The sequence below is a fragment of the Lipotes vexillifer genome, unplaced genomic scaffold (genome assembly GCF_000442215.2).
Source record: "Lipotes vexillifer unplaced genomic scaffold, Lipotes_vexillifer_v1.1 scaffold168, whole genome shotgun sequence".
Lineage (NCBI taxonomy): Eukaryota > Metazoa > Chordata > Mammalia > Artiodactyla > Lipotidae > Lipotes > Lipotes vexillifer.
The window spans coordinates 1,605,965-1,618,465 of NW_006773947.1; the positions used below are offsets into that span (position 1 = coordinate 1,605,965).

A 12,501-nucleotide genomic window follows, 5' to 3' on the forward strand; every position below is an offset into this window, starting at 1 on the left:
GACCACCTACAACAAACATCTCCAAGAAGGGGTTGTTCCAAAACAATTATCCATCAACAAAGTTTAAGAAACGGATCCCAACAAAGAGTAACTTTTTCATAGTTTTATAACCTAGAGGGTTTCTGAAAGGCAAATGAAGCACATTTTTAGTTATGTCTGTTTGTTTGAGACAAATACTGAGCTATTCATAAAGCAAATGACCACTACATGTGTTTATTAGAACCTGAGGTTTTCATGTCTGTCAATTTCCTTTCACTATCAATATTACATTCAATAAATTATATGGCATCAGGAAGAACCAAGAGTGCTATCAAAAATCTATGATATGTAAAGCAACTATACTCCAATAAAAATTACTAAACAAAACACAAAAAAATCTATGATAAACAGGATTAAATAGCTGATTAATATCAACTTTTTAGGAGAACAGGAAAAGGTCACGAAGGTAATTTGTGAAGGAAATACAGTTTATGGGTAAAATATAAAATTAAGTTCAGCTTCACTAAAACAACAACAAAAAGCAAAGCAAAGAACATGGGAATGTCCAAGAGAAATTGGTTAAATAAATTATGTCACATTCACATGATAAATTAATGCTTTTAAAATTATATTTTGAAACTCTGAGCTATAGGAAAAAATATGTGACTTATAACCTAAAAGGGAAAAGTAGGATAAAAAACACCACAGATTCAATTTTTTAAAGAAAGAGAAAGATAAAAACAGAACATTGGCAATAAAGAGTGATTTTCTCCAAGTAGTGAGATTAGAAATGACTTGCTTTTTCACTATTTTATATTTTCCAAATTTTCTAAAGCAATTTTTAGTAATTTTACAATCAGAGTAATTTTAAAAATAAATAGTACTAACTGATGATTCTGAATTTCACGAGGGCAGGGACCATGGCCTGGATTTGCACATGGAACACAGTGCTTAGCATTGTATGTGCTCTATCGTTATTTATTGAATGGACCCATGAGTGAACATGTGAAGGGCAGATTAATATAAAGTTTCTCTGATATCCTTTACCCTGATTCCCCAAACATTTTACTACATTTGATTTATCCTCTTCTCTCCACAGATATTTTCTTAATGGCTAAAATTAGGTCCTTAGAAAAGTCCTTGAGCCTCAGGAAAAAGTAGTCCAAGATCACAGAAAACACCAGAGCTCCTGTCTTGACCAAAGAAGTCTAGCTCTTCCCGCTACTCTTTTACATATACGTGAGTGTGGCACTCCAAATGGGGGATTTTACATCACTGTGTTATAGAAAATTCACATGAGCTTTGAGCCCTCAACCATATAAGTTAAGACAGTTACTGGGAGAGTCCTGAGATGAGACTTAAAGAGAAAAAAAAATTGGATCAAAAGGAAAAGGCCATAGTACAACCATAAAACACATTTTAAAAGAAGATAATTACTAGGAAGCCCACATTTTGGAGGTCACAATAAAAGTTAATTCTACTTCTGACTTGAGCCAAAGAGAAGAAACAGAGAAACCTCAAGTATGAGATGGAGACAGAGTGAGACAAGAAAGAAAAAAAAGGGACAGGAAAATTGGCTGCCGGTAATCCAGAAAGAAAAGTGTATGTTATGACTTAGCAGCAACATACCCTTTTTCATCTCAGGTTTGGAAGAAAATGCTTTTCTCAGTGTGAATTTTAGTCAGTTTCCTTTTTGAATTTTCACTCTTTCAAGTAAATCCTATCTACCAAAGAGGCAGGTTTCCGCCATCAGCATCAGAGACATAAAACCACATAAAAGGAAGAATTAGTGTCAAAGCGAATCTTACAGCGAGCTCTGAGAGCCTCAATTCCAGTCTATGCCACTCAAGATATTAAAGCTACGAAATCCTGGGAAACATCTGTCTTGGGCAAACTAAGTAAGAAATCAGTTTATATTCCTCATTAAGGGTTGTTCAAATGTAGGTCATTCAAGTATGTTAGGAAGTCTTTAGTACGCACTCAGGCCTTCAATAACAATTTTCTGAGTAACTTAAACTGGTTATATTTCACTTTAAAGGGTTATTATCACAACTTGATTCCCACAAAGAAAAAAAAAAACCCATCAATCTATCAATCTAAGGTACTGGTAATATCTCTAAGTATGACAGACTGTCTGGATACAAGAGGACGAAACAGATTTTGGAGCTAAAACTTCTCTACTAAACACACATTAAGCACTTGTGGTTTCAATTTCTCAAGTAATAAATCAGGATCACGCCCCCAAAGAGACGCCACATGTTTTCAAAGACTGAAATACGAGCTGTTCCTAATAAATAAATTAATTAATTAATAAAACGTATTACCAATTGTGTCCACTGAATAGCAAAAGCCATTAAAAACAATGCTTCAGCATACCTGACAATTCTTGCTTTACAAACGAGAGCACAGCCAAGTAAACTTGACAGTCAGCTATGATTATCTGCCTCTGAAGCCGATCAACCATAGAGGGGGTGGATTTTCGGACATCAACCTGTTTGGTGGGAAGAAAGTACACACCAATAAATCACACCCAAGAACAATATTCCTTCCAAACAACTATTACTTTATTGTGCAAAATAATTTCACGCAGGGAGTGTGAAACAGCAGTTGCTGAAATCCAAGACCAAATTTACACTCTGAGCCTGGCAGTTCTATCCTCCCCCATTAAGTCCAGCTTTATTTTGTTAACAATACACTGATGAAGAGGCTTGTAACTCAAAGGCAAATACTCTAAATTACAGACACTGGGTTCATGGGAAACATGAAAGCCCACACACAACTTCGGAGTTCTACGTTTTTGAAAACAACATAAGTTCTTACTTATCCAAAATAAAAAATCACTGAAGGTACAAAACGCTGCCCCAGGTAAACAACCCGAAAAGCCACTTTGCAGCCATCTCCTTCAGGAAGGACCGATAGTATTAGGGTTCATTCCTTTGGTGCACACAACCGAGATGTGAGGGTTGGAAACTGATTACATGTTAGTTAAGGAGAAAACACCCTGGAATTAAAAATTATCTTTGAATGAGTCACAAATTGAACTTGAAATTTAAGTCATAATCTCTAAAGGTGACTACCTCTATAAAATATGAAGAAGTAAAACCAAAAAACCCTACTTTTTAATAAGATTTTGGTTTTCATCGTAAAGAATGCTAAACGAAGAAAATTTGCTCTGAAATATAACATTGCATTCTTAAACTTGAACAAAATAGGTTAGTTTTCATATGCTTTCACAGTGATATAAGAAATGACAGGATTTTTCCAAATATGACAAAAGTATACATAGTATACATGACAAAATGGCTGGCTTCTCTTTTTTCTAGATTAGCAGAATTCGCCATGGTCACTGTTGTTCCTGATCTAGTTCCAGCACCCATTACCCTGTTTGCTTAAGCAAATGTCAATCTATTGATGCTTCTGTTTTCTCTGCTTGTAATAACATCTACTCTGCAAGGCTGTTGGAAGGGCTAAGGAGATACTGTATGTGAAAATGCTTTCTCAATTGCAAAGACCCATTACCAATGTTGATTATTAACGTATGTGCTGGGCCTGGTACTAGATACTGAGCACAGACATGTAAATTAGCTTACAGTCTAATGAGGGAACGCTGACATCCATGGAATGCAGTAAATGCTCTGAGGGATGAAGTACAAGGAACTATGGGAACCTGTAGGAGACACACTAATAGGCTTGGGGGCTCAGACAAGAGTCTCTGGAGAAAATGACATCTAGGAAGAACTAAAGAATGAGGCAGACGAATGTTCCAGGCAGAGGAGAAGTCAATGACAAGTCAGCTACACTAAGGAGTTTGGATTTTAGTGCAATGGCAGTGGTAGGGGGCGGGGACACTGAAAATGAAATCAGCGATGTATAATTTGCATCTTAGTGACTGTGTTTTGGAGAAGAATTACAGAACAGTGAGACTGGAGGCAGAAACGCCAGTGAGGGTTTGTCTTAGGCAAGTGGAGATAGTGGCTGGCCCAGGGCACTGGCAGGGAAAGTAGATGAATTCAGGACGTATTTGACCAAGAGTCAACGGGACTTGGTCACTGACTGATGTACAGTTTGGAGAAACGAGAAATCAAGGAGAACTGTGGCTCTTCTGGAGTGTCAGGAGACAGTACTCTGGGCCCATCAGTGGCTTCCTCATGGCTGACACCATAAGCAAGAGCAGAGGTGAAGCCACCTGGAGTGACATAAAGGAGCAGAAATGACAGGTGGCTTTTCCTGACTGTAACCAACAGACTGGTTTGTCAACTAAACAAGTGACACATGCGACTCCCCTGGGTGCTCCAGAAACATCAGAGATAGGAGGATGCCTCTCAAAGCCTAGAACTTTTGCACTGAAAGGTGAAAGAAAAATCAGGAAAAGTGGATTATGGTATCATTGTGACTTTATTTATAACCAAAGGCTGGGGAGCCCTGGGCTTTAAAAGGAGGTAACAGCTAAATTCCTGAATTATGCCAATGCAACATATCTGAAATACATATATGAAAACCTACAAAAGCCCTTGCAGCATGGTCCACTGTGGAAGAAGATAATTTTAAGATACCAAAAGAATAAGCACTGAAAAGCTCTAAAGATTAAAGGGGGTCCTATTGCTTTAAGAAACACGCTTTACATACTCAAAAGCTGTAAGAAACATTTAGGGCTTTAGCCATGTTCTAAACACCAAAAACCAAGTAAATAAACAATGTTCTAAGTAAGCAGCACATAGTTCATAACTTAAAGACATAGTACTTACATTCTTCTTAATTTTATTCTTGATTGTTTCAATTACTCCAACCTCTTCACTTTCACACAGCTTTTCTGTGGTTTTTAAGTCATCACATGCCAACTGCATTTTTTCTTCCTCAAATGTCATCATGGCATTCTTCCAAGAAAGAAATAAGGAAAGAATGAATCAGTAAGTGTCTGAAAATTTAGGCCAATTTATTACAACACAACTCCAAACTAGGGGGAAAAACCATCTAAATGATTTATTGACAGTAAAAGAATCAGAATGTTACAGCATACCCTATTCATTAAAAAAAAAAAAAACTATAATCTCAATATGAAATAAGAACATACCTCTATTACACCAGCATGAAAGAAAACCATCTAAATGATTTATTGACAGTAAAAGAATCAGAATGTTACAGCATACCCTATTCATTAAAAAAAAAAAAAAACTATAATCTCAATATGAAATAAGAACATACCTCTATTACACCAGCATGAAAAAATGTATGGTAACAAATGTCCTTGCAATTACTGTTCTACATTTTTTTTGTTATTAAACACAGTAACAAAAAAAATTATACAATTTCTGACTGGTCCACTTAATTCAGTTTTTAGAACAGAGCCTCACTGAAAGCACTTTCTACCCACACATGGATCCCTGGGTTCATCAAGGACAGCACAAAACGCTAATGAAACATCAGCTAGTAGGTACTATTTTGAAAATTATCAATTATCAATCTTTTCAGAGACAGCAATTCCAATGGGCTCACTTTTAAGGAACTCATTTTTTATTGTCCCCAGTGAAAAATTCCACTGACAGCTTGTTTCCAAGCACCTGATCCTGGTAGATTTTTTCAGGTCACATTTGACTGGTAGAAATGATCCCTTGCTTTGTGACCACCAAGAGGGGTGGGATAGGGAGGGTGGCACAAGAGGGAGGGGATATAGGGATATATGTATACGTATAGCTGATTCACTTCGTTATACAGCAGAAACTAACACACCATTATAAAGCAATTATACTCCAATAAAGATGTTAAAAAAAAAAATCATCCCTTCTCTGCTGAAAACCTGCTACTTTCTCCCAGAAGAACTGAGGTTTCTGAGATGAACAGGCTACAAGGGCAGAGACAGGACACCAGGTTCTTGGAAGGAACTAATTAAAGGCATCCAATTTTCTACATTGCCCAATTTATTTTAAAACCTAACTGCAACCTATTCTCTCAATTCCTAAATATTAATATTCAAAAATGCAAAAGTAACCGATAAACTTTAAATCTGCTGATTTAACCTGTCTTCTGATCCACATTTATTCAATAATTTTAAAGCAAACCTTTATTATCCAAAGTCTGACTTTTTTTTTCTTTTCAACTCTAATGCAGTTTTAATTTTTGGAAAGGTCTTTCAATTATATTTTTATTTTAAAAAGGATTTTGGTTGGAAAAAATATAATGCTCTAGAAGATATAAGCATTTAATCTTTAAAACTAGGGAAGGGTATCTCATAAGTGTTGGTTAATAGGCAAAAATTTTATTCCAGTTTTAAACTGTAAAATATCTTCTACAATAGTGTATCTCTACAGCAGGTATAACCACTAAAAGACACACATTATGTACTTGTTTCCCTCCCACCAAAACCTCTTCCCACATCAACTTACCAAAAAACTGACAAAGCTGGCTCCAAAACTCATTAATGGGCTACGATTTCTGTTAAGAAAACAAAATAATTTTTATTGTGAAATTTTATTTTAAAAGCATTTGACATATCAGGATCACTATATAGTCCCAATAATTGGACAGAAGTTGTTAAGGTCTTCAAGCCAATTAAATTACCCTAAGAAAAAAGTAAAAGAGGCAAGAAGTTCACAGGTCTGTCCACCAGGATAGAATCTCCCCCCGCACCTGATTCTTCAAAGCAAGGAGAACAAGAAAGTCACATTATAATTGACATTGCTTTAGTAAACCAATCCAACATCTGAAAACACGTGGCTAAAGGAAGATGATTAACATTCTTTTTTTAAATTTTTTATTTATTTTTTTTTTGTGCACGCCACATGTGGGATCTTAGTTCCCCGACCAGGGATTGAACCCACAGCCCGGGCAGTGGAAGCGCAGAGTCTTAACCACTGGACCGCCAGGGAAGTCCAATATTCATTTTTTGTTTAATTTTTATAAATTAAAAAAATTGAAGTATAGTTGATTTACAATGTTTCAGGTGTACAGCAAAGTGATTCACTTCTATGTATATTCTTGTTCAGATTGTTTTCCAGTATAGGTTATTACAAGGTATTGAATATAGTTCCCTGTGCTATACAAGTCCTTGTTATCTATTTTATATGTAGTAGTATGTATCTGTTAATCCCAAGTTCCTGATTTACCCCTCCCCCCTTCCCCATTTGGTAGCCATAAATTTGTTTTCTATGTCTGTGAGTCTATTTCTCTTTTGCAAGTAAGTTCATTTCTATCGTTTTTTAGATTCCACATACAAGTGACATCATGATATTAATATTCATTTTTTAAATGCAAAACATGCTTAAAACTTTCCACACATAAATTAAGTATTATTTTCAGAGCAGATCAAAGGGTTTTACCACTAAGCCAGACCTGGCAAACTCACTTATCCCATCCAAAGAACTTTAAGAATACCTCCCTGGAGTCAGTCATCACCCTGCTGTAATACACAATCATTATCCAATTTTATATGTAAACCAAAAATATGAAGCCAAGTCAAAGTAATACTAATTCAAAGAATATAAAAATATAAACATTCTGCTTCAAATTCACAACCAGTACAAAAATCCAAGTCTCTGTACATGGCACTAAAAGGGAAAGCAAGTTGTAACTGCCTTCTTAAAAATAATTGTACTGCTTTTGTTATTATGTAAATAATATATGGTCATTATTTAAAAAAAAAAAAAAGAAAAGCCAAGAACAATGTATTTAGTCAATCCCCTACTGGAAATTTAGTTTAAGCCCAAGGTGACCATGTGTGTATTTGGTGGAGGTGTGTATGGGAAGAAGAGAGTGCACATTTAGATGGATATATGCATACGTACATACACACATATACCGCACGCTCAGATGAACATCTCTGTACATGTAATCTGCAGGGAGTCCAAATGTATTTTGGGGATAAACTGCTAGAGGTAGCACTGCAGGGTCCAGTGGGATGCACATCGGTTTTCCTCTTGGATGGTGGGGGTTATGTTGGGGGCAGGGGCGGGGATCAGGAACTCAAATGATTTGGAACGTTAACCCTCTGCTACAATTTTTTTCCATCTGCTTGGGACCTACTCAGATTCTACAGTGAAGAGCTTGTTTACCCCCCACTGCATACTAAACCTCCAAGAGTTAGGAAGGTGTCATGACGGGTGAAGAATCCCGCACCAGCACTCACACCTATGAACCAGCTCCAACAGCACCTCCGCAAAGCACGCAGCCCAGGCTCCATCCTCCCAACTCTGCACCTGATCAGACGTCAGTTCTCCACTCCAGGGCTCTCCCCGGACGTGCCATTACAGGCTTCTACCCGCTACATTATAACCTGGGCTGTGTATGAGGGTCCCCTCTAGAATGCTCTTTTCTGCCTCTTCTCCCTCACCCTTATGCCTTACACACAGCAGGCATCCAACAAACATGAATCAGTGAAGGAATGAAAGAGCTCTGCCTTTCAGGAACGTTTCAATCAAGAGCTGATCAGCCCAGCTCCCCCGTCTTTGCCCGCTCCGCGCTTACACGTTGGCCATTAGCCATTTGAGAAATGAAAAGATGCTGAATCCAGGGCCTAGTGTTGCCACATTTGCTTGTTGTTCTGGACTAAAATTAGGTTTCTGAGAGCCCAGGCTATTAATGATTCATGGTGCCCTCGCCTAGCCCTTAGTACTTCACATACTATCTCCTCATTTAAGTGACAAGTCAGCCCAAGAGAAACATTTTTCCCTCCTTGAGGTACTGTCTCCATAAGCCCCAGGGCACTGGGGTGCATTAGCCACTCGATAATGAACTGACGGGGAAGCAGGAATCCTCGTGCTGCATGTTACCTGGTGCTGTAAGAGCTTCATCTAACAAGGTTCATTTGTTTCCTTCACCTGATTTTATTTTTTAACTCAACATGGCCCAGGTGATCCCACATTAACTCACCTCCTCTAAATCAACTGCAGCCCACACATGTGTTTCCACATAAAACGTATTCAATTTGGAGATTTGGGAATGTTTCCAAAGAGTACAAGGATCATTACTTCAACACCGATGCAGGGGGCAGAAAAGGAAGAGGCTCACACTGGGAACCAATGACCAGCACAAGGGTGGAGGCGGGGAGCGAGGTACCAGGTAAAGTTTGAGTATAAAGGTAACCAAAAGACAAATCTTTCTAAATACCAGAAGTTACATAAAGGAGGTGGGGGGCAAGTGAAATAGACCACATCGTGAAAACCTCACTTATTTAAAAGAAGGGAGGATCTAAATCCATATACATACATGCAATATAGAAAAAAAAATAATGGTAAGTTAACCCATAAACATGTTTTTTAGCATAGAAATGAACCTTCTTTGTATATACCTCTTGTTTTGTAGATTTGACTTTGGAACCATGTAAATATTGTATGCCATATCAAATTTTAATCATGCGATCCCTAAACATTCAAATGTAAAGTGAATTACATGTACCTAAATGCAAACCCAATTGGTAAAATAACCACACAGAGTAGAAGTATTCCAAACGACTTTAAAATACAGCAATCTGACAGCACATCCCTATTATGAAATACCCTTAAAAAGACCCCAAAAGATTGCAAAAAACATTTTTGTTTTCAGTAATCATATTTTTACCAGTCAAGTTGGCACCATTATTCTACAGCTGTTGGGTATGTAGTTTGTGATAAAACAATGCCTAATTACGTTGGTGGGGTTTTGTTTTTTTGCGGTACGCGGGCCTCCCACCGCTGGGGCCCCTCCCGTCGCGGAGCGCAGGCTCAGCGGCCATGGCTCACGGGCCCAGCCGCTCCGCGGCATGTGGGATCTTCCCGGACCGGGGCACGAACCCGTGTCCACTGCATCGGCAGGCGGACTCTCAACCACTGCGCCACCAGGGAAGCCCACGTTGGTGTTTTTTGAAACCAAGTATTTTGTGCACAGGAAAAAGGATAAAGTTAATTCAAAGCCTAGAAACAATGACCACCCAGTAGTATTCAGCATGGTCTGGCACCCTCTCTAAATACATTAAGTAAAAGATCCACAAAGAGATGGCTAATTCAAGCTCAGGGGCAAGAAATGTTCAACAGCCTTGAATATTGTGTTATAACAGAAAGCAAGGAAGTTTAAAACTACATTAGGCTCTTGAAGAGGTTCAAGCCAAAGATGTAACAATTTGATCACCAATGAGGTAAAAACAGCAATGGATTGAAATATCAAATAATTTAAAACTGTAAATTCATAATGATACTTTTTAGTTAAAAAACAACTCACTGGTTGCCTATAGAGGATCCTAGAGAACCAATTCATTATTTTGAAAACTGTTAAAAAAGGGGAAAGAATAGCATTTACCACACCTTTTCTCTATAAACTCAGAGTAACCAATCAGATGTGGGGTGGGTCTCTTTACAAAAATGTCCTGGGCTAATAAATGAAAAGCAAATGACAGAATCACAGTATCTTGTTTTATAGCTGCTCCTAATCAATTAATGGATACGGACAGTGATCATAAAGACAGGGGACAATATTAAACTGACACCATCAAGCAAAATCCAAGCTGTGGGAAATTCTACAGGACAAAGATGCTAGTTTCTTCAACAACAATTAAAAAAATGTAAGGGTGAAAAGAGACTGAAAGGGAGCTTGTAAAATATATATAAAACAACTGGGGCATAAGAGACACAAAACAACAAATATCCTGCATGTAACCACACACATATACATAAACACATATATACACATACACTAGCAACAATTAGAAAGTGAAACTTTAAAAATTATCATTCACAATAGCATGAAAATATTAATAGCGAAGGATAACTAACAAAAATGTGCAACGCTCCTTCACTGAAAACTCAGGACATTACTAAGGAAAATGAAAACTCTAAATCAGCATTTTGCAACAGTGGCATTCTTAACATTTGGGGCCAGATAATTTTGTTGGGTGCGGGGGCGGGCTGCACTGTGCACTGTAGGATGTTGAGTAGCATCTCCGTCCTCTACCTGCATGATGACAGGAGCACAAGCCACTGCCTCCGCCCACCCCACCCCACCGCAAGGTGTGACAACCAAAATGTCTCTAGACACTGCCAAATGTCCTACTGGGGCAAAATCAACCCTGGTTGTGAACCAGTAACCTAAATAACGAGATATACAATTCTTATGTTCTTATGTATTGGAAGACTCATTACTGCTGAGATATTATCTTCTCTTATACTTAACTGTAGCTCCCATGCAATCTCAAGCAAAATCCTGGTGTGTGTGTGTGTGTGTGTGTGTGTGTTTCGAAAGGTTGATTCTAAAATCTACATGGAAAAGCAAAATACTCAGAAAGGCCAAATCAAATTTAAAGAAGACCAACAAAGCTGGAGCCCTACATTACCCAATATCAAAACTTAATTAAAACTAAGCATTCCTGGTCACTCATAAGAGACTGAAAAAGGCAAATACCCATATCAAACAAAGAGCTCATCTTGAGAATACATAAAGAACACCCATGAATCGCTACAAAATGACTGGCAACCCAGTTAAAAAAAAAAAAAAAAAAAGGGCAAAAGTCTTAATAGGCACTTCACAAGAGAGGACAACCAAAAGTTAATAAGCATATTAAGAAGTGCTGAAAAGCACTCATTATCAGGGAAATACAAACTAAAACCAAAATGAGACACCACTATATGCTTATCAGTCTGGCCACAGTTACAAGGATTGATAATACCAAGTGGTAACGAGGCTGTGGAGTAACTGGAGTCTCAAACACTGCTTAGCAGAATCTACTAAAGCTGTGCACCTGCTCTACTAAAACTCATCCACGTGCCCGATCTACTGAGCACGTGCCTATCGACGATTTAGTAACTTCACTCCTAAGTACATACATACAACAGAATTGAATTATTATGCCCCTAAAAGACATGCATGGTTTTTAATAGTCTTATCCTTAGTAGCCTCAAACTGGAAACAATTCCAATGTCCATCAACAGTAGAACAGATCAAATAATTGCAGCATATTCACTCAGTGGAACAGTTCATAGCTATGAAAAAGAACTACTGCTAAATGCAAAAACATGAATTAATCTCATAGACGTAACGTTGAGTGAAGGAAGCCAGACACAAAAGAGTTGTACTGAATGATTCCATTTATATGAAGCTCAAAACCACTATTCTGACGACTAATGATGACAGAGTTCAGAACACTGGTACCATTGTGGGGATACTGGGAGCCCAAGGAAGGATGCTGGAATGTTGGAAATATCCTTTATCTGGATGTAAGCAGTTACACTGTGATATTTACATATGTATACATTCTTATATGGAAAGTTTTTCCTTATGAAAAAGAAAAAATTAAAAAGAAAAATTAAATCAGATAAATGATCACTGATGGGTATTTGATTATATTAGTGAATTAATATTAATTTTTTAGGTATAGAAGTGGTATTATACTACATTTTAAGGACTAATTTTTTTAGAGGTGTATATGATAGCATTTACAGATAAAATGATGACTGAGATTTGTTTCAAAAATAATTTGAGATAGGAGAATTAAAAGTGACCAGAGGGGGGCTTCCCTGGTGGCGCAGTGGTTGAGAGTCCGCCTGCCGATGCAGGGGATACGGG

At 37.7% G+C, this 12,501-nt stretch overlaps 1 protein-coding gene across 1 annotated transcript in view; it reads right to left on the reverse strand.

The window, feature by feature from the left end:
* TTC39C (tetratricopeptide repeat domain 39C) overlaps positions 1-12,501 on the reverse strand; it is a 104,987-nt gene that overhangs the window by 49,638 nt on the left and 42,848 nt on the right. Inside the window, exons 2-4 of the mRNA XM_007448598.1 lie at positions 6,360-6,408; positions 4,725-4,853; positions 2,356-2,470 (exon numbers count right to left, since the gene is read on the reverse strand). Of these exons, the coding sequence (XP_007448660.1) occupies positions 2,356-2,470; positions 4,725-4,853; positions 6,360-6,408 (293 nt within the window). The remainder of the gene's footprint in view (positions 1-2,355; positions 2,471-4,724; positions 4,854-6,359; positions 6,409-12,501) is intronic.